The sequence below is a fragment of the Macrosteles quadrilineatus genome, unplaced genomic scaffold (genome assembly GCF_028750875.1).
Source record: "Macrosteles quadrilineatus isolate MER2022 unplaced genomic scaffold, UCM_ALF_1.0 Scaffold_1__1_contigs__length_201487025, whole genome shotgun sequence".
Lineage (NCBI taxonomy): Eukaryota > Metazoa > Arthropoda > Insecta > Hemiptera > Cicadellidae > Macrosteles > Macrosteles quadrilineatus.
This window is the reverse complement of record NW_026542594.1, coordinates 45,997,658-46,021,063: the sequence shown is the minus strand read 5'-3', so window position 1 is coordinate 46,021,063 and position 23,406 is coordinate 45,997,658. Positions and strand designations below refer to the sequence as shown.

General features: G+C 35.0%; 1 protein-coding gene across 1 annotated transcript in view; it reads left to right on the top strand.

The window, feature by feature from the left end:
• Positions 1–259: 259 nt before the first annotated feature.
• The window catches only part of LOC128982901 (LMBR1 domain-containing protein 2 homolog), a 186,681-nt gene continuing 163,534 nt past the window's right edge, over positions 260–23,406 (top strand). The window contains exon 1 of the mRNA XM_054401962.1: positions 260–580. Coding sequence (XP_054257937.1) covers positions 407–580 — 174 coding nt within the window. The 5' untranslated portion in view covers positions 260–406. The remainder of the gene's footprint in view (positions 581–23,406) is intronic.

Genomic DNA, 23,406 nt, shown 5'->3' with positions numbered 1-23,406 from the left:
AAGTACTACAATGCATTTTAATAATAAACAGAGCCAGAAGCAAAACAGTATGCTTTCAAAATAGCCTAATATAAAAGTTAATATCATTGTTTATATATTTGATGTGTTTTATCAACAGCCATATTCTGTTTCAGTGACTGATGGATGACCAGAAAACATTTGATGTATCTCAGTACATTCCATCAACAGGCCTCCTTCAATGTCAGGAGACTGAAACACTGATCCTGTGTAAACCAAAGTTAATGCCACTAAAATCTGTTACATTAGAAAAACTAGAAAAAATGCAGACTGAAGCAGAAAAAAAGCTTAAAGAACAACAGGGCAAGGATGACACAAATGATAACTAAATGAGAGTAGTTATAGTAAAACTGCTTGACACATTTTTTTGTAGATACTATTTACCAAAATGACGATAGGACCATTTGTCACCGATATTGTCCTAACATTTTGTTTGGCAGCAGGACTTTTGTACCGGTATGGTAACTGGCAACAACACAATATTCTTGTGACGTTAGCTGTTCTTATAGCATGGTACTTTTCGCTGCTGATTATCTTTGTCCTTCCTCTTGACGTTTCAACGGTAAGATAATTTTATATATTTAAAAATAATTCTTATTTCAAGTAATAATGATTAATAAAAACATTTTAATTTGAAATCTTGGTTTACTAGCTTAATTGTAAGCTATATTTGAGAAAAACTAAACTGCAGTTTAAGTGAATTTCATGTATCTGAATAAAGTTAATCTGAGATACATGTAGGAACGAGAGTGTTGCATGTTGAAGAATAGCGGCTAGGTTTGCGGAGGGAAAATTTTGATAAGCCTCTAGGTAAGATAATTCTTTTTTAATAATTTTCATGGGTGAAAGTACTTTTGTATCCACCACCACAGGCTAGATTGCCATTCTCTAAAAGAGACTTAATGTATACGTATAATACATATTCTTCAACAGTTTTAATAAAAAAAAAATGGATTATTTGAAGAAAAAATAAATATATGTAGTTTAATTTTAGATAAAAAATCTCGCCTAGCTAGGTCCTACCACAGAGAAGTAAGAAAACATAGTAAACAATCAATGGTACACTTATGTCGAGCACCAGTCAAGTGTGTCTAGTACAAATTCTATTGATCGTTCCCTCTGGCCCTCCTCTTCCCCCTCACCATTACGTACTACAGTGCTCACGCTGTAGGAAGAGTCTGTGTGTTACAACTGCTGTTGTAAACAATAACCGTTCGGGCTCTTGCTCAGTACTAGTATATTTCCGCCCCACCATTCCAGAGCTAATAAAGCGCACGGTTGTTCCACAAGCATGTTTCCTCTGTATCCTACTTCTCTGGTCTTTATTAAATTTATTGACACATTCTGTGACGTAAATCCTAGGGGGAAATAAAATTGTATTCATTGAACTTTCTAGGCCTATCCCTAGCCACACATGCAAATTTATTTCCTGGTGTGCTCAGAAGGGGCCCATAAAAATCCAGGAGTTGATAGGAAGCTAGGTAGTCTTGGAGTTATAGGTTGTTTCTCAAGTGGACTACAGAAATAATTAAGAAATAATTATCTCTGAATAATATAGTTAACGTAGCCGTTACTGTACAGAATGTCTTCTTCAAGTTTGTTTAGGAGTTTTTGATTTATTATCCTGGCTTTCGTCCAAGTAGCTGTTCACGGTTTAGACTGATTAATTATTTTAATTTTATCGAAGGTTCAGAGGTCTAGAAGCGTTTAGGAAATCCTGCAGACGCTCAGGTGGAGCTATATCATCCTCACCTACATTAAAGTGTTTTTGAAAATTTTGCCCAACTTGTAGAAGGACTCTGTAAGTCCGATAAGTATTCTGTTCTGGCCAATAAAAAAAAAAAAAAAAACTACTTGTCCTACTCTTTAAATTGTTTAACTAAAGGCTCTGGTTAAGAATTTACGCGTGGTAATTTACTAATCAAAATATCATATAAAAGTTCCTACAGAGTCTTCGGAACCTAATTGGTATGTCTAAACAAAAAAAAATGCATCGTGATACGGTTGAAATAAATTTAGATTACTGTTCTTCCTAATTGTTCAAATCAGGATACTCCCAAGACTTAATTCTATCACCCGCAAAAACGGGATTTAGAACTCTGAGGACAAGTCTCGCTGTACTAAACGACAAATTAACAAAAGAAATTAAACATAATTATTTGCTGAGTAAACGGAGTAAATGTAATTACAAAATGTATAAATCTTTATATTTTTTAGAATTTTTTCATTCAAACATGTAGCCTATATTATTTTTCAAACACATAAATCCCTAATATCAACTATATAAAACGAAAGTAAATTAATTCCCCTATATGAATATATATATATATATATAGTTATAAAGACAAATATGGGTAGACTTCCACAGGGAAACTACGATATATATCGAAATAAACGGTATCAGCAATCTGACACATACTTTCTTCCATTAGCTTGTCAACAACCTTTATCATGGGTAAGCTATGGAAGTAACTGATATTTTATAGGAAAAAATCACAAAAGTTGCAATAACTTCTAAACCGTAATTGTTACAGCTATGGGAGATTGCACTATTTTGTTTAGAATCATAAGGACCATAACACATTAATTTTTATTTTATGGTTTTTTTTTTTAAGAGGAAATAACATAATTTAAATTTACAATAACTTTTGAACTTTTTACAGAAATGGAGCGATACCATTTTGTTCAGAATTTTAAGAGCTAGCTACAACATACTAAATTTCTATGAAAATCGTTCGGGCCATTTTTGAGAAAATCAAGTTTTTCCGTTATTTTATGGGGTTTGATGGGAAAATCACTATTAAAAATCTAAATTCCAAGAAAGTGAAAAATATGCCTGGAGATACCAAGGATTAGTAGCTACATACCAAATTTCAAAAAGTTGTCTTTTGGTTTTGTCACATCTCCATTTATGTTCTTGAGGAACTTCCAGGCCCGTCTGCTGTTCACCTGCATATATAAACTCTCCACAAGATCACACCACTTAGTTTTGCGATTTTCGGTAATGACTGATATGAGCTCTTCGCCTGCTAGAAGTGTATCCTCAGCAAAGGGATCATTGTCAAAGAGACCTTGGTATCGTTCTAGAAGTGGCTTTACCTCTTTAGACAGTCCTGCGATGTAATGGGTTCGACAACCTCTAGGTATCATTTTTCTCAAAACCTGCTGGACAAGGAGTCAAAATCTTGACGAAGGAGTCATACATATCAGGTTGTGGAGGGACATTGGTGATTTCTCAGTCAATGATCTCCCTATAACCCGTCCAGTTGGCCTTTTTGAAATTAAACCTGCGTCTTAGAGGAACAACTTCAGGTTTATCAACATCACTAACGGTGCTATGGGTCGCCGGAATTGTACCCCCCTGGAATTGTACCCCCCGGTGATCGTTGACGTCATTTTGACGTCACGCCTAGGGGGGGTACAATTCCACCCCGTACACTTTGATTTGAACGAAATCTAATCTATTTAATGTGGGCAAGTGATCAGTGAACCGGATAATTATATTAGATATTAAAAAGAGCAGGAGATGTACGGCCCGGAATTGTACCCCCTGCCAACATCAAAATATTTACGTACGGGGTGGAATTGTACCCCCCTGGAATTGTACCCCCCATCAGAAAGCCAAATGTGTACGGGGTGGAATTGTACCCCCCTCTTGGACAGCTAGCTTGGCTTGTGCAACGATATAAACAACTCATGGATCGCTGGCTCAGTGTTGGCCGCGCGGTCGAGCTTCCCCCACCATCTACTGGCAGAAGCCGACGCAGCCCATACATTCACCATTATAAAACACACTTTTTATTAGCTGCACTGTGGAAATTTATAGGGATAAAATATTGCTAACGCTTGTCAAACTCTTTTTACTAGTTAAACCTTTTATGTCTGTTTTGTTTATTGCAGAAAATAGCCCATTTGAATTCTTTAAAACTACAAATTCACTAAACCCGTTTTGTAGATGTTTTTAGACAACTGATATTGCTAGTTCCAAATTGTACATGGTAAAATAATAAGTGATTACAAAGGAGAAATAGAAAGTACAATATTTGTGTTTGAAATTCTATTTTATTAATTAAAAAAATAGTATATAAACATTTAGAATAATTTTGCTAAGTTTTTGCCGCAGTGGTAACGTAAATGTTTGACGTAAACGCTATATTTTTTTCTTTCAATGTTTAATGACAATGTATCTTACAAAATAGGTCATAAAAAAGTATGCCTATCACGTTAATGTCAAGCATAGATTTGCGGTAAAAACTGGACAAATGTAGTAGGGTTTTCAAGAGTTCAAATGTGTTATTTTCTGCACGAAAAGAAGAAGACATAAAGTTTAGAATAGTAAAAGTTTTTGGCATGTATTAGCAATATTCTATATCTATATATTTAAACAGAGCAGCAACTTAAAAATGCGCGTTTTACAATGGTGAGTGTATGGGCTGCGTCGGCTACTGCCAGTAGATGGTGGGGGAAGCTAGACCGAAAACAGCGCCCTCAGTGCTACTGAGAGCGCAATCCAGTAGTTTTTACATTGTTGGGCTTGTGTACGGGCTGGAATTGTACCCCCCACCCACTCGATAAACTTAATTGGTATTATGAAAATGAAGTAATGCCTTTTACAGTGAAATATGTTGAATTTTCAAACCTGTACAGAATACAGTGATTGTACTAAGCAACTATAATTGTGAAGAGATTATCCAAAAATCTGGCTTCGCCACTTTACTTCGCCTCGGGCCATATGCATATTTTATTAATCTATACTTATTTAATACGCAAGCAGATTTTTTGTGACAATTACTCCTCCGAAACTACTGAACCGATTGTCATGTTTTTGGTGTCATTGGAAAGAGCGTAACGTGAAGTTGTGCAGGAAACTTTCTTTTTAGGGAAATAATGAGAGAGTGAGGCCCTGGAGCCCTTTAATGTTTCGTATTTCTCCATAAGATTAACATTGGAAACAAAAATTGTTATGAAACTCCAGCTGTTGTCAAAATTGTCTGAAATCAAAAGTGAGATGATGAGCATGTTAAACAGTCAATAAGTTTGCTAATTTAACAGTTTGCTACAATCATTTGCTGACTTGGTTTAAATTCGTTTTAAAATAATAACGCCTGTAATACTTAGCAATTGCTCGGATTCGAGCAACAGGGACACTAGTTTTCTTTAAACCATGAGCAACCTGATTACATCTATCTATATATTTAATACGCGACATGAAACTTTGTGAACAATAAGGCTTTTTTGTTTTAAGATTCAACCCCACATATTATATACCAAAATGTTCGTCTAGATGTATAGATGTGCAAACAGGCTTTAGATTTTCGAAATATATCTTTTTAAGGGCATGGGCTACCCTCAAAGTTCCTTCCATAAGGATAACATTGTGATTGATTTGATTGTTATTATATTCTGAAACAGATGTCAATAAATTAGTTTAAAGAAAAATAAATCCCAGCTGTTATGTTTGGCTTTGAAATGTAAACAGTTTGCATGTATTTAAAAATAATTATAAACCCTGCAAAGAAATTTTATCTATAGGTCACGACGGGAGAAATGTTTTATATTATAGTTTCTATTATACATGTCAAGGACACGACAGAAAAGAAATATTGCCGGTCGGACACGGCGAGTCAACATACGGCAAGCAATGCAAAACGTAAGGAGCCTAACTAAAATTTCCAACGTGTTTTGCGCCAACTCTCGCATTGCTGTTTTAGCGCTAACACAGCTCGCTATTTTAGTTATCGGATAGAGCATTCTCAGTTAAAGAAACAAAATTTATGATTACTGTAATATTGCCTGACACAAGTATTCAATTTTTATATATTACTGATTAAATCATCCGAAAATTAAAAACTAATGCTTAAACCTGCAATTTATCAATAACTTCTTAGAAATAGTGATATGTCGATATACAAAAATTATCTGAATCTCTGTACAGACACCTGAAAATTAGATTCTTAATAGGTACTGATCATTTCAATTTTACCAAATTTTCTGTAATGACTACTACACCAACCCCTGTCTTTAGGTACTTTCATATAGTATGTAGTCTTGGAGTTATAGGTTGTTTCTCAAGTGAACTACAGAAATAATTAAGAAATAATTATCTCTGAATAATATAGTTAACGTAGCCGTTATTGTACAGAATGTCTTCTTCAAGTTTGTTTAGGAGTTTTTGATTTATTATCCTGGCTTTCGTCCAAGTACACATCATACAGTTAATACTAGGTAGTAAACGCATCGCTGATTTAAGTATGCGTCCTTACTTCAGGAATAGACGTGGGTTTACATTTTGAATAGTTAACTTATTCAAAATATAATGTTAAGCTACGTTTTTACATGTTTACAGAGCCTCTTTGAAGACTGTGTTTTAAACAATATGGTCATATACGTTGTTTAATGGTTTTGCTATTATACAGACATAGTTTTCACTGACAAATTGCACCCAGCAAAGCCACAAACAACTTGTGTAAAAAGAAACAGGGTCCGGCACGTACCACGGCCACCTTTAACTACAGGCCGCGGCCTGGTAGAATTGGCAACGTCGCAAGTGGTGTTGTTTAGTAACAGACGTCCCATAAGATAACATGGCGAATAGGTAACATCAGCTCATTAATTCGCGATTTATAGATTTAAATTTAAGAACATACAGTTATTAAAATATTGTAAATAAAACATACAGAATTGAAAACCGAAACAATATGAATAAAAAATCTATATCTGTAAATTTTAAGCAGAATCAATGTTGTCATAGTTCAGTAATCAATATTTCGTAAAAACAAAAATACTATTAGCTGCTTCCAAACAAAACAGCTGTTACTGTTAATCCTAACAAATTTTGTTTTCAAGAGGAGTCGCAAGCAGCGAATTTCGGCTTAGTTATATAAACTAGTGTCCCTGTTGCTCGAAATCGAGCAATTTCCAAGTATTACAGGCGTTATTTTAAACGAATAACCGTCATAATAATTGTTGATGACATTAAAGGATTTGTCTCAAAGATTATGGAATACTCAAGATGTACATGACAGATCGATAATGAATGTCTTAATAATAATCTTGTATATATCTTATCATTTTTCAAAAGCTGATCTTGTTTTTTAGTATTTTCTACAAATAGCCTTACTCATAGCCGAATTAGGTTGTCCATAATAACGATTATAAATATAAAAAAAACACATTGTTTCTATTTCTTCTCCTTGGTGGTGTTCTATGACTTTCCTATGTTTCCATACTTTGCAAATCGGCTCTTTCAATGATTACTAAGAAATGCAGCACAGTGTTAATTCAGTTTTCTTTTTAGTATATCAATTAATTTATCCAGGTTCTTTTGCTTTTTTCCATTGTTATATTTACGCCAACCCAAATTCAAATATTAAATATTTCATTTCAACCAAGTAAGTAAATGTTTGTAGCAAACTATTAAATTAGAAAACTTTTTGACTGTTTAAAATTAACACATGTTCTTCTTCTCACTTTGAATTTCTGACAACAGCTGGAGTTTCATAACAATATTTTGTTTCCCATGTTAATCTTATGGAGAAATACGAAACTTAAAAGGGCCCCAGGGCCGCACCCTCTAATTATTTCGCTAAAAATAAAGTTTCCTGCACATCTTCACGTTACGCTCTTTCCAATGACACCAAGAACATGTCAATCGGTTCAGTAGCTTCGGAGGAGTAATTGTCACAAAAAACCTGCTTGCGTATTAAATAAGTATACATACAATAACCATGCTATAAGAATGAAATGGTTATTTATTCACGTCACTCTTTTGAACGTAATATATATGACCGTGAAAAGAAGTTAATGTATTTCATTTTTGTTCATTCAAACATAATATGCATTATTGTTCATTCGGTAACAAATGATGAACAGCTATTACTGGAAAAGGTGGACAAAATACCTGTTGTAAAATTTAGTTGTAGGTAGGTATCTATTTAATATTTTTATTTGATATTTTTAAAGATAGGTATCTGGTAAACAGTATTTCACGGTTTGTCAAAGTTTTAACCTTTGTGAATTTAAGCTAACCCATGAACAGTTAGTAGCCTACTTGGGAAGGTTAAGATAAAATTAATGAATAACGTATAAAGAAGTCTGTTAGGCCTCTCGCACTCGGAATGACCTTAATTTGCAGTTTCTTAGAATATCCTTTCACAACAAGCAATTCATTAGGTGTCGGGTAACTTGGTTCAGTTCACTTTCGTGTGGTGATTCCCCTCTAATATCCATCATAACTATTGTTTTGATTTTACTTGGTAATCATAATAGACACACTTCTGGGTGAAATGGGGGGGGGGGGGTACAATTCCGGGCCGTACATCTTCTTCTGCGGTCACCAGGGGGTACAATTCCAGGGGGGTACAATTCCGGTCCTATAAGAAGAGCTAGACTGCCGGGGGGCACAATTCCAGGGGGGTACAATTCCACCCCGTACACTGGCCAAATAAAAGTGAGTTCTAACTGAGGGGGTACAATTCCAGGGGGGTACAATACCGGTCCGTACAGTTTTTTGGATGCCAGTGGATTTAATCAAACCACTCGTGCATAACAATATCAAAGTTTTATGAGGGGGGTACAATTCCAGCCCGTACACGCCGTTTTGGTCGAGAAAATGAGACGTAATCGTGACGTCACCAACCTGCAGGGGGTACAATTCCAGGGGGGTACGATTCCGCCACCCCCATACTATAGGTCTGTGTTGAGTTTGGGGAATCGGATCACCAACAGACTTTTCACACTGTGAGACAATCCTGCTGCTCACAAAGATGTTGTCAGGGTTATAACCTCCCTTCCATCTACCGCTGTTAAAGGAGCAAGGGAGCTTACAGGTGCAGGTCATTTGCCTCAGCCCAGCTTTCAAGTTTTGTCCCATTTTCACATGTATCTATGTATCCCCAAGCAATGCTCTGACAATTACAATCCCCCAAGACGAAATTAATGTCATCATAGCATAGATTATCGGGCTCTGTAAATACATACTGAGATTCGGGAGGCTTATACAAAGAGGTGACACTGTACTGTGGTGTCCTGACCGTTAGTATCTCAGTATTGTTCCTCCCAGGCAGGGAAGCTGAGGTGATGTCAATGTATGACCTGGCAAAAATAGCGCTACCATATTAATCATGTCATGAGGTCTCTCTAGAATCAGCCTCATTCCTTCTATGTTGGGTCTAGGTTTTAAAATGCCCCAGTGTGTTTCTTGCACATGGAGGAAGTCGCATTCGTACGTCTTGCACATATCAGACAGTAATATTTCTTTGTCTCTTGATATTCCCTCGATATTAATCTATATCGTTACTATAGTGTGATTGTTGATGGAAAGCGGCTGGCTGAATGGTCGACCCTACTCACACACACGCAGGCCTCACACACACGCAGGCCTCACACACATAGACGCAAGGGATTAGGACGGACGTGGGACGGACCATTGTCCTGCCACGCGAGTCATCGCTGGCTCAAGGAAATAAAACTATAAATTTTTTAATTTTATGTTTGTTATACAATCTGTTAATGCTTTTGACTTCAGCTCAAAATGCTTAGTAAAATGATACTGTACTGCAGCGAACCGCTACAATAGCGCAAGTCACGTGACGCCGATGCGCGCGCAGTCGGTCCGGCAAGCACACGCGGCGAGCCATATAGTTCAGTAGTGTGTCGACCAGCAACAAGTCAACTGTCCGGATAAGTACTTAAATTAAGATTATGTCTAGATAGCTTCGTAGGGGTTGGGGAAGGGTGTAGGTTAGGGTAGATAGTAATTAAATTATGTAATTTATTAGGTTCTCAAATGGTTGTGGTCTGGCAATCAATATCACAAATTTAGAATTCACATTTGCTAAGTCTAGTTACCTTTTTCACGAATTAGAATAAGTCCATATATATATATTAATTTCTCTGTTCACTATATTATAATTAGATATATTAAAGAATATAAAAGCTGGCTGTGATAGGCAGCTAAGGTAATATTGTGCACTTTGACGAGTTAGATAAATTCCTTGCAATAGAGTTGGGTTACGACAGGAAATGTGCGTGATTTGGTAGTGGTTAGAGGAAGATATATAGGGCCCAGGTATCTTCATTTACACTCATACTACTCCACATCATCACAGTACCAAACAATATATATTTTGCTTACTTACTTACTTACTGCTGGGGCGCTACAAATCGCAGTCGATTCTTCGCCTCGTAGATCAGCCTCTTCCACGCTTCTCTGTCCGCTGCCATCTCCACTGTCCCTCCACACTGACTCACATCTCTCTTAACTTGGTCATACCATCTCATTTTTGGTCTACCCAGTGGACGCTTTCCAGTTGGTACAGCAGAACATACTTCCTTCAGTCTTGTTCCTTCTTCCCTTCGCAATACATGACCTAGCCAACCTAATCTTTTTGCCTTTATCAAAGCTATTATATCAGGGTCCTGGTATAACGCTCGTAGCTCTCTGTTTTTTCTAATCCGCCATTCTCCTTCTTCGTTTACTGGGCCAAATATTTTTCTTAGGACCTTGTTTTCAAAAACAATCAAGCGTCCTTCATTTCTCTTGGATAGGACCCAGATCTCGCTTCCATACAATAATACTGGTTGAATAATGGTTTTATATATTCTTATTTTTGTATCAGATGATAGAAGTTTTGATGACAGGAGCTTCATACATGCACCTAAACATTTATTGGCATTTGCTAATTTACTTAATATTTCTGTATCTTCTATGTTAAAGCTATTTACAGTAACTCCTAAGTATTTAAAGCTTTCTACTGGTTCAATTAAATAGTTGGCTATATTGAAATTGGTGCCTCTATTGATGGGATGTCGTCCAAACTTTATTATTTTGGTTTTTTCCTCATTTAGTTCCAAACCCACTTTTTTACATTCTTGAATAAACTTGTCGGCTAGAAAACACAAATCCTCCGACTTTTCAGCCAATATCACCACATCATCTGCAAAGGCCATGACATTTAAGTCTACACCCAATTTTAGGCCCCTCTTTAGATTTTTTACTTTTTGTAGAGCTTCTTCAATCGCTATGTTGAAAAGAGTGGGGGAAATCCCGTCCCCTTGTCTCACTCCTGTATTTATACTAAAGCTCTCCGACATTTCTCCATCTACCTTTACTTTCGCTTTTGATTCGTCAACTATATTTTGCTTACAAAGTGTAAAAGCTACAAATATTTTAACACGTTTCTATTAGCTACAAATAGAATTGTCGTGTTCAGAGAAATAGTATATAATTGATTGTACATAAAGTATATTTTGTAAACTCACCTCACAATATTAATTTAGGCTAGGCCTATTCTATAAATGTTTAAAGTTAATAAGTTAACAAAGATATATGAATTACGAAAGGTGTTTTATTTAAACAAATGAACAAACATGCAATGAGAAAAGGCTTAACCTTACAATGATAGGATTGACAATGGTGTGTGGGGTTGAAATTAAAATAAAATAAAAGATAAATTTGAATAATAAATTAAAGGTTCAAATAATGCTGGCTTGAATGCTAAGAATTAATAAATTTAATAGTGTCCAAATAGGCCTAATTAAGGTGTTAAACTTACAAATCCCAACAATGAAAAATCTAATTTTGATGTTGTCCAAAAGGTAAGTCCAATTAGCACTGAATTTAAAAGAGTTTAAAAGAAAAGTTTATACTTAATTTTGAAGATAACAATGATGGAGTTGAGTCCTCTTGAGGTTTGGGCTACTGTGATATAACTTGATATAAACTGGTCTTCTTGGTGATATTAATGAATTTGATTTAGATAAAATTTGGACTCCTTCTTCTAACTAACAGTTTCAACTTCACTCTCTGGCTTCCTTCTTCTTCCAATCTCAATGTTCACATCATTCATTGTTGAACACATGGATCACTTTCACTGCTTCTTAAATTTTGATTCCTTAAGGACTAATTTTGAAATGATATTATAAAAAATTTTGATGTATTGCAATTCTCTTACATATTTAATAAATAATTAGGTTGTGGGCTTTGTAAAAAAAAAATATATATATAGGCTATGGAATGAATATTATTAATGATTAATTGAACATATTAATGAAATTATATAAATTAGGAAAATTAATATTTGGACAGTCTTTCTGAGGAGTGATTATTAGGTGTATGAATAAAAGTTAACATTTAAAAAAAAAAACTTGATACTAAATAATGAATGAAATGAAATAAAATATTACAATTTATCTCCTCATAAATTTGTATGATATGGAATGAAAGACAAATTTCGAACGAATATGAAATGGAATTCATGAATCATTTAGTATGAATCATATTTAAAGCTAGTTATGGGTCACATTAAATGATTGATATTATTGGATGATGATGATTAGACACTTCTTAATCTAAATTTACATAAACACAGGAACAAAACATAAATGGGGAAATCAGTGAGGGTTAAGATAGTTCATGACCTGACACAAGGGGAATAGCAATAGAAGCAATGTTAAGGATATGTTCTCACAATTTTCACTTGGGAAATGGGGAAAAGGTACACGCACTCGCGATTAAGGTTCATGATGATCTCCTCTAATGTAATTTATGACACTCGATGGTTATGGATTGAATAGGATTTTATTTACACAAAGTTTTTATAGTTTATGTTGCCGAGATCTTCTTCACCATTTTCTATCTTCTCTTCTATGATCATTTTGAAGCAAATATGTGATAAGGTCCGAATAAGATATCTTCATTCTTTAGAGATGTGTTTGCATTTATTTAATAGTTGACTTAAAATTGTATGTTCTTCCGAAGTAATACCATGTGTTTGGTGCTAATGATGTACTAATCTCCTCAAATGTCAATGTGCTGTCCTTTGGTGGATTACTTTGTTGATCATTGAAGTTGTGTGTTGTGCTATCATACTCATTATACATTATATTATTATGGTACTCATCGTACATCATACTATCAAAATTATCATCTATATTATTATTTGGCCTATGGCTATTATTATTACCTACTATTTGACATATTTGTCCTTCATGATGACACAAATTAAACTTCACTGTAACATTATTATTGTTGATTTGGGGACGATGTCGAAGTTGGACAACGTTAAACGTGGACTACGTTAAAAGCAGACACCGCCTCCATCAGACAACGATAAAAGCAGACAACGACGAACATGGACACATTCAAATGTGTCCAAGCTTAACGTTGCACGCAAACGACGAACCTGGACACATTTATAAGTTGTCCAGGGGTGGCGTTGCACGACACGACGAATATGGACACATTCAAATGTGTCCAAGTTTAACGTTGCATGCAAACGACGAACCTGGACAAGTTTTCAAGTTGTCCAGGGTTGTCGTTTGCGTGCAACGTTACCCTTGGACACATTCAAATGTGTCCAAGGGTAACGTTGCACGCAAACGACGAACCTGGACACTTTTAGTTTTTGAATAGACTGTACACCAGGCTCATCAAATTCTCAGTCTCGCTCGGTTGGTAAACTCTGAATGAGCTTCCTAAAACAGAAATGCCGTAAATACGCCTTATTGTTACAAGGCTTCTTTCTAACACACTGTTACTAATACACTGTGTTTTAGTGACTCATAGACCGCGAAACACATTGTACATTATAAATTCGGCAATTTAATTGCATGTTTATTTGGTCGTTGTAAATGTTTGCTGGATATTAATAAAAAATTAAAACCTATGGGACCTGGATACACCGTGTCCCAAACGGACGGTTCAAATCTACAGCTTTTGTTCAATATACGTGTTGCTAAGTGTCGTAGAAAAGTTAATTAAGTCTCATTTTAAAACTGCCATATTTAAGTGATTTTTAGTGCCCTTCAATAGTAATTAGCTGTCCATTGTTTTTGGCACATTTGAATCTTCAAAACATACATTTGCAATATGGAGCTGCGGCTGAAATCAAAATTTGTTAATGGTTTATAGAAACGAAATATGTGGAGTGTTTTTGTCTGGGGGTTTGTCCTTGGTTTTTCAATGATTGAACGTATCAGTCGTCAACCTCTAACATGGATAAACTAACAAAATGAAGCAAACAGATGCCTTAGATTTTAACGTTTTCGTGGCGAAACAACTGCAATAGAGCAGTCAAATTGTTATGAATTATTTAATTACGGTATGTGTAAATGGATCCTGCTCGACTAAACCTGTTTCACAATGTGCAGTCTATCGTATCCTACGATCACATATCGTACCTACATAGGTTGAAATAATAAAACTGATTCGTTTGAGGATTATTTGAACAAAGCAGCAAAATAGTGGTGATACACAATGACAACATATCAGGCGTGTATTTGAGATCGTTAGTGAATCCACTACGGGTAATACTTTGCAAAACCGTTACGGAACTATAACTACACCCGCCACAACGAACCTGCAGACTAAAAGCTACTTTACTTTAGTCTGACTGTGTTGTCAATAAAATATCTCCTTAAAAATGAAATATTTATTCCCTATTACTATAACATTAGTTTAACGAGTTTTTGTGTATGCTGCTACAGGGAAGGCTGTAAGGTGTTTTTATAGTTCAATGTTGACAGTATAGTATAAATAAATACATTTTCCAAATTTGATCATATTTTGTTTAAAAACAAGCAAACAACAACAGTTCACTTATTCTCCATAAGAGTACTCTCCTAGGGCTCTGCCCTGCCTGCCTTAAAAGTTTCTACGTTATTCTTATGAATACACTTAATATTGGAATTTTCAAATGTATAACGTAATTTATTTCATTATATCGTATAAATTTATACGAAAAGTAATTTGAAAATGATCAGGCTGCTGATCTATCGAAATTTTGTTTATTTATTTGTTGGTTCCTTTCATCCAGTATATCTATGGAACATATTCTCTCTCGTTGCGAATCACGGATATAGCACGGACGTAGGGGGTGGTGAAGGAAGTAATAAAGGTGAGCAGTGTTGAGTGTGGGAATTGATTAATGTATCTGCAATCCTAAAATGTTATGGGAAGAGACTGTAGACTGTAGGTTAAAATGGTTACGAAGCACGAATCGATACATATTTTCGATATATGCAATCGTTTACGATAGAAATTTACAACTGAGTTGACAACAGCTGATTTTTACTCCATAGAGGCCTAAAAATGATTCTTACTCCCTAAAGAGTAAAAATGCTACTTAAGACCCGCAACGCATGCATTAAAAACGACTGTTTAATGTAGTATGACAAAAACAATATATTATGAACCCTTGATGATTCCGCTCAATTTTATGGATGCTTCTGCAAACGCCACCTAGTAGTTTAAACCTACCATTGCCAAGTGGCCACCTCATCATACAAAAGTGTCAGTCATGAAATGGGTAACAAAATACTAAAAGCTTTTTGGTTATTAGAATTTGTAAGAAAATTGTAGTGGAAAATATAAACTTAGTTCCAGATCATAACAGATGTTGCATTTGAGACTAAATCTTTAAGATGCTGTCTGACTTCTGGCCAATTAATCATACATTTAAATAGCTCATAATGTATTTGGAAGAATTATTAATAATTATTTACCACTAGGCCTTCTATTATAGCGAGAGAAGTGTCTTGCTTGCATTTAAACACAAAAATGAACAACTTAAATAAGTAAAATTAATTATGAGATATAATGGGTGCCAATACGATTGAGGATGTACAATGGGCTGTGATGCTAAAGTCTAAGTAAGTAAGAAAGTAAAAACTAACACAAAATGTTCCAATTTTCAAATAGCTCTGGAGCCTAAACGGTTCATCGGAGATTTCCACATTAGGGGTACATTTTGTTGCAAATTCTGTGTACTTTAATTTTTATAATATAGACTAATAACAAAAAGTTGATAGTTTGTGAGTTATAAGCTAAATATTACAAAAAATATCATTTTTTCCATATTTTTCTCATTTTTGTCAATGTTGCGTCAAGAATTTTTGTTGGCAAACCTCAGATTCGGATTCAGCACCCCAAAATACATAAGAAATGGAAATAATCAAAACTACCCCAAAACTTTCTCGCTATGAGTAAATTTAAATACAAATTTACTGGATTAATTAAACTAGCCGAAACAAGTCTTATCTCAATTTCTATCTGTCTGTCACGGCCCAGAAGGCATTTTACGCGGTCATCTCCGGAAAAACGAGAGTACATAAAATCAAGATTCAAATCATTTTAATGTATTCACGGGGTTAGCATGAGTGTCTTTAGCCAATAAAATATAGCCTCACTACTTTAAATCATTTTTATATATTCACGGGGCTGGCGGGAGTGTCTTTAGCCATTACAATATGGCCTCACTACTTTGTAAATATAGCTGTCACTGATATGTTTACATTATGTTGTTTACAAATACCGCAACAATTTCAATCACGTTTTGAAATAAAAGCCAAACAAAGTGACATTAAAAAAAAATTGTCCTTACATAACGGATTTAATTAATCGCAAGTGCAATAACGTGTAACCGCAAATGAAATTAAATAACTTGGCATCATCCAGGTCAGGAACCGGAGATTCTTTGTGTATCAAATTGTTCCTGATTTTTGATAACCGGGAAAAACCTTGAATCAGTGCTGTTTAGGGCTGGGAAACTTACATATTTTTAAATCATCGTTGTCACTAGCTTACACAAATTAGGTTTCCACTCATTGACGGCGCTTACTGATTTTATATGTACTTTGCTATGGTTAAATTGTAGCAAATTCCTTAACTAATTAAATTCTGAATTTTCGTGTGTATGTCTGTTTGTGACGCATTAATGTCTTTATTACTCAGTGTTTCACGAAAAAGTCAAGAGCACTTTTGTTAATGGAAATGTCAAATTGGATAAAGTGTTCAATGGTGAGGACTACACTATCGCCGTGCGTAGAACGGGTACTTAGCTAGTTTTAAATAAACATGATTTACACGTAAAGCAAAGGTATATGTTTTATAAGTTAACTAGAGTTCCAGATCAATAGTTTAGTTTACCTTAAACATGATTGTTTTATTTTCGTTAGACATATTTTTAATGAGATTCAGTAAGAAAACTAACCTCTTAACACTTGTATAAATATGCTCCAGACTCAAGAGCATAAAGTAAAGACCATGACATTTTTTTTGCAAGTCCTTAAAATCAGCATTAGAAAATACATTATACAGCTGAAAATCACATCTTAGAGTCTTCGGAGTGTTTATTTGCAGTTTTATGTATACAAAAATACTTATTTCTGACAGTAGATTTATTATCAGTGGAATTAATTAGTTTTGAATGAACGTAACCTTTTTTGGCCTAACACAAAACTGTATGATGCGTCTAATTTGTAGAGGAAATCCGATGTTAAATATAGGCCAATAAACTAAAAAATATGTGATTAACCGTTACAACATCAACTGTTAGGCCTATAATATGGTGCAGCTTTAAAAATAATAATACTGTAATGATACCATTTTTAAATGCAGAATTTTTATGTTGGTAATTTTTACTGTGTCAATAATGCGAGTTTATTTAGGCCTACAATGGTTTTCAATTACTTGAGATGAACGAAATACGAATGACTCGTTTTTGTGCAGTCACACAAAATGTGTGAAAATGTGCAAATAGCACCGATACTTTTTAAATAAACCTGAACTACTATTTATTTTTTATTAAGTCACGTTTGAAAATAGAAATCTACGTTTCATATTAGTTATGTATGGACAACATATACAATATTTACATGCTAATAATAAGAAAGTCTGGTCTTTATACACACATTCCAATCAAAAATAATTTTATGTGAAATGAAGAGGCTTGAAAACCAAACAGATATTTTTAAATAGTCGCCCGAAACTATATTACGATTGGCAACGTTAGACGTATATGTAATCTTATTAATACTGTCATGATTATTTCATTCATTTAATCCATAATTTCCGGAAAATTAAAAATAATACTAAGCTATGAAAACAGAAAAATTAAACTGATCTGAAAGATTGGCGACGAACATGGACAACGCAAAACAAAAGCCTGAGGGATGCATTTTCTTTATCCTAAAGGCGGTTCCAGACATGCGCCAGTCACCGAGCACGAAATATTAACGTTCAGTGATTTAGTTGTCTTGCTATTCACCGATTAAAAAGTAGACTTATAGTACACACATGTGTTGTTTTCCGAGCAAGTGTTAGTTTTTCCGTCCGTAGGGAACAGAAAATATTCGTTTACTTTTATGTATGCAAAAATACCGACTATGTGCAACACTACGTCACAGTGGTGGATAGTTGTACGAAAATGTAACCGTAAAATCTAAAAAAACAGCCAGCTTTATTACCTAAAACATATGGGATATTGCAGTGAATCTATCCACTTGTGTGACGTCATGAACCTTCAGCATGGCGTGTTTTTCTAGTGGGGCCTTGGTCGAAATCCCAAACAATGGACTTTGACAGGTAGAATGTACAGTCAGGTCCCAAAACAAGAGACTTAAGACAAATGTCCAGATTCGTCGTTGCACGACACGACGAAACTGGACACATTCAAATGTGTCCAAGCTTAACGTTGCACGCAAACGACGAACCTGGACACATTTATAAGTTGTCCAGGGGTGGCGTTGCACGACACGACGAATCTGGACACATTCAAATGTGTCCAAGTTTAACGTTGCATGCAAACGACGAACCTGGACAAGTTTTTAAGTTGTCCAGGGGTGGCGTTGCACGACACGACGAATCTGGACACATTCAAATGTGTCCAAGGGTAACGTTGCACGCTAACGACAATCCTGGAAACTTAATCTGTCCAACTTTAACGTTGTCCGCGTGTGTCGTTGTCCAAGTTCGGCGCGGTCCCTTGATTTGCATATTGATTTCATTTGTATTAAAATTCAAATCCATTTGAAGGGCGGATAGTACATCGACTCCAAGGATGACTGGCTTTATTAAGTTTGGCACTATCAAATATTCAGTAAGCACGGTATGTTTATTAATTGTGGTTGGGACATATATCATTCGGGAAACTCGCTTACTCTTTTCTCCTACAGCAGTTTTTATAACGGTATTATTTACAGGGAGCTCTTCAAATGGTTGTAGGTTTATTCCGTTTTCTTGAAACCATGATTCGGCTATACATGTAACTGACAAACCTGAATCAATTAAGACATTTGTGTTGATGTTATTTAATTTTATGTTAATTTCTGGGCAGTTAATTTGAATGTAATTTTTGTTGACATTAGTTTCGGATTCATCTTCTAAGAGAAAGTTTTTATCACATAATATATTATTTGTCTGTATATGGTTAAGTATATGATTCCTAGATTGACCGAGGATTTCGTATTTTGGCGCTGTATTCAATGAAGAATCAGTTGACATAATGCTTTCTCGGCCGTAATCTACAGCGCCGAGTGGTTTTCTGACCTCTGTGGAGATCGTGAAACACGAGAACTTGAATGGTGGCTGTTTAGTTTTGGATCCATGGGTGGAGTAATCGGGTTAATAGGCGAGTTGGAATTTTGCCTATACATCGCACATAGTTGATTTTGTTCCTTGGTAGGGTGATTCCGATTATAATTGTAGTTTTGGCCATAGTTCCGGTCTGGGTAGTGGTCACGCTGATATGGTTTGTTGTCTCGGTGCGCCCGTTGGTACTGTTGGGACTCATTACCATTGTTTCCGTTGTATCAGTAGTTTTGTTGATCCCTATGATGTTGGTTGTTCTGTGCGTAGTTATCGCTGTGTTGGTAGTTCTGGCGGTTCATCTTAGGCATGTAAGCTTGTTGGTTAGTAGATCGATCATGGTAACGTTGCGGGTTCTGTATGATAGGGCTAGACGGTCTGCTGTTCTGATGACTATTGTTGTAGCTCTTAACTTTCTTCGGTCCGTCTCGAATATCATCCTTCTGTAGAAGTCGTTCCATGGCTCTTATTGTGATGATATTTTGCACATTAACACTGTCCTGGATGATTGAATCGAATCGCTCTGCCAATAATGATACGATCTCCTCTTCACTTAAACTAGGGGAGATGGATTGCAATAAAAGTACACGTTCGGTTTAATATTCCGTACGGCTCAAGGTTCCATTCGTTTGATATTTTTCGGACTCAATCTTGGCTTTTATTCCTCTTTGGACGGCTTGACTCCAGTATTTGCACTCAAATTCCTCAGCAAAATGGTCCCAATCAAGAATGTCTGATCTGATTAGTTGCAACCATCGGGATGCGGGTCCTTCAAATGACGTTTCCAATAGGTCTTTAAGGTATTCGGTTTGATTGCAGTTCATATTCCTTTTGATCCCTCTCTCGTAATATCGCTTAAATTTGCGCAGATATTCCATTGGGTTACCGCTTCGTCCATTAAATTTCGGCAGTTGACGATCATTGTTCTCATTACCGCTACAGATTACTTGAATCGCACCTGCTTGTCCATTTATTGGGTTAGCTTGCTTTAAGTTGTTTACTTCAGACTCACATTTGATTAAATTTTGGTTGAGAGTCTGAATTTCGAGCTGTTGTGTTTCAATTAATCTAGTTTGTAGGGTGATTTTAGGTAATACTTCATTTTGTATGGCAGTTAAAATTATGTTTGAGTTACGCTCATTGTCAAGTTGTGTTTTAACTGTAATTTCTTCTATTTTCTGCTCGAAATTATATTTATCTTCTTCTAACTGTGATTTTACGGTAGAGATTATTTGCTCTTGGAATTTGTTCTGCTCTATTTCGGAATTAGATTGTTGTTTTGATATGCTATTAACAACAAATTGTTTCAACTGATTTTGAGAGTCTTCAATTTTTAACATTAGCCGATCATTTAGTTTAGCTGTTTCTTCAGTTAAAATACTTTGTGTTAATTTTATGGAATTTATTTCTGACTTTATTTCAATTTGGCTTTCTCTAGTTTCACGTATTTGTGATTCAAATGCGTTTCTACATGCTTGGATTTCTTGGTAGGTTTCGTTTATTTTATTGTTAAATGTTTGGATTAGTTTAGCTTCAGTTTGATTAATCTGCAGTTTTGTTATTTCTTGAATTTCTGATTTAGTTTCACGGATTTCTGACATTAATTCAGCAGTTATTTCTTGAATTTCTGATTTAGTTTCACGGATTTCTGACTTTAATTCAGCAGTTATTTCTTGAATTTCTGATTTAGTTTCACGGATTTCTGACTTTAGTTCAGCACTGGTTTGTTCAAACTTATTACTCAAGTTGGTCATGAGGTTAACTAACATGTTCATGTCGATTGTGGGTGTCTGTATTGGAGGATTTGTGACGTTTAATTCATCAGTTGAAGTGTCGGAATGTGTAAGGAGCTCGTGATTCACAAATGAACGGACTGAGACTGTGTTTGAATGATATCAGCTGTTCGTCGGCTGTCTGCAATATCGTCTATCACATTTGACGAGGTTCGGGGAATGTCGTTTAAGTCCGGCTGCATTCGACACGACGGCACAATTGTGTTTTTGGTCGGTGACGTTTCGGCTAAAGGCAGTTCGGGTGGCGGAACAAAGCCGGTTAAAGTCGAATGATCAACGCTGTCTGGTTGGTCAATGGATCCGGTGAACGGTTCGTGGTCATTGAAATTTGAGGCTTCTTCTCGGGTTTGTTGTTGTTCTGCTTGTTGCTCAAAATGGCTGCCGTGTGTTCTGTCATTTATGTCATCGTCGCTTGAACTCGACAATCTATCCAGAGACGGGTAGTTTCGTTTAGGCCGTAAATTATATTTATTTTCCGACATTTTAATGTAAAATTTGTTAGGTCATGCGTGGTTATTAAATATGCGATGTTGTTGTGTTGATTATTTTGGGAAACAGGGGCAATTACGGGACAAGTTAACAATGCAAACTCTTAAATCTAACAATCTTATAGGCTAGTTATGGTGATAATTGCAATAAAGTTAATGAGCTATTCAAGCCAACACGTTGGTGCGCCAATTTGTAAACTCACCTCACAATATTAATTTAGGCTAGGCCTATTCTATAAATGTTTAAAGTTAATAAGTTAACAAAGATATATGAATTACAAAAGGTGTTTTATTTAAACAAATGCACAAACATGCAATGAGAAAAGGCTTAACCTTACAATAAAAGGATTGACAATGGTGTGTGGGGTTGAAATTAAAATAAAATAAAAGATACATTTGAATAATAAATTAAAGGTTCAAATAATTTATATGTGATACATCTCAGGGTAGGGTGTCGTACTGGCTTGAATGCTAAGAATTAATAAATTTAATAGTGTCCAAATAGGCCTAATTAAGGTGTTGAACTTACAAATCCCAACAATGAAAAATCTAATTTTGATGTTGTCCAAAAGGTAAGTCCAATTAGCACTGAATTTAAAAGAGTTTAAAAGAAAAGTGTATACTTAATTTTGAAGATAACAATGATGGAGTTGAGTCCTCTTGAGGTTTGGGCTACTGTGATATAACTTGATATAAACTGGTCTTCTTGGTGATATTAATGAATTTGATTTAGATACAATTTGGACTCCTTCTTCTAACTAACAGTTCCAACTTCACTCTCTGGCTTCCTTCTTCTTCCAATCTCAATGTTCACATCATTCATTGTTGAACACATGGATCACTTTCACTGCTTCTTAAATTTTGATTCCTTAAGGACTAATTTTGAAATGATATTATAAAAAATTATGATGTATTGCAATTCTCTTACATATTTAATAAATAATTAGGTTGTGGGTTTTGTAAAAAAATATATATAGGCTATGGAATGAATATTATTAATGAAATGAAATGAAATGTGTTTATTGTACTTAGAATTTTCACAAATTATTGACAAAGTCATACAACTGCTAAGGTTTATAGCATAGTCAGTTAATAAATACAGTAAGATACAATATAGCTAACTACATAAAATGAGACATTTTACAATACACATTTTAAATACTACAATTGAATAGGTAATCTTATTCTTAAGAAAAATTTGTGGCATTGAAAATAATGGAAGTGATTAAACCGCATAACCAACAAAGTCCAACAGTAATTTGGTCAATTCGCAAACTCTTAACTCTACTTAAAAATTAATACCAGACATTTCAAAAAATTCATTTAGAGAATAGAATGGGTTGTTCAAAAGCCATCGGTAGAATTTTGTTTTAAAAGTGTTTTCAGGATATTTTTGTATTAAATGTATTAGTTTGTTGTATATTTTTAGTGAGATTACAATATGGCTTTTAAGAGTTTTAGACAGTCTGAAAAAATCTATGGTAGCAACGCTTTTATTCCTAGTATAATGAACATGAGAAATTTGTTTGATTAAGTTGGGATTTTTTAGAACGTATGATACAGAGTCAAATAAATAAATGTTAATCACTGTTGGAATTTGTAGCTGAATGAACAGGGGTTTACAGTGTTCCTGTTGGGGTTCATATGATATAATTCTAACCAACTTCTTTTGTAAGACTAGAATTTCCTCTATCCTACTGCAATTGCCGTAAAATATAATATTGTATCTAAAAATGGATTG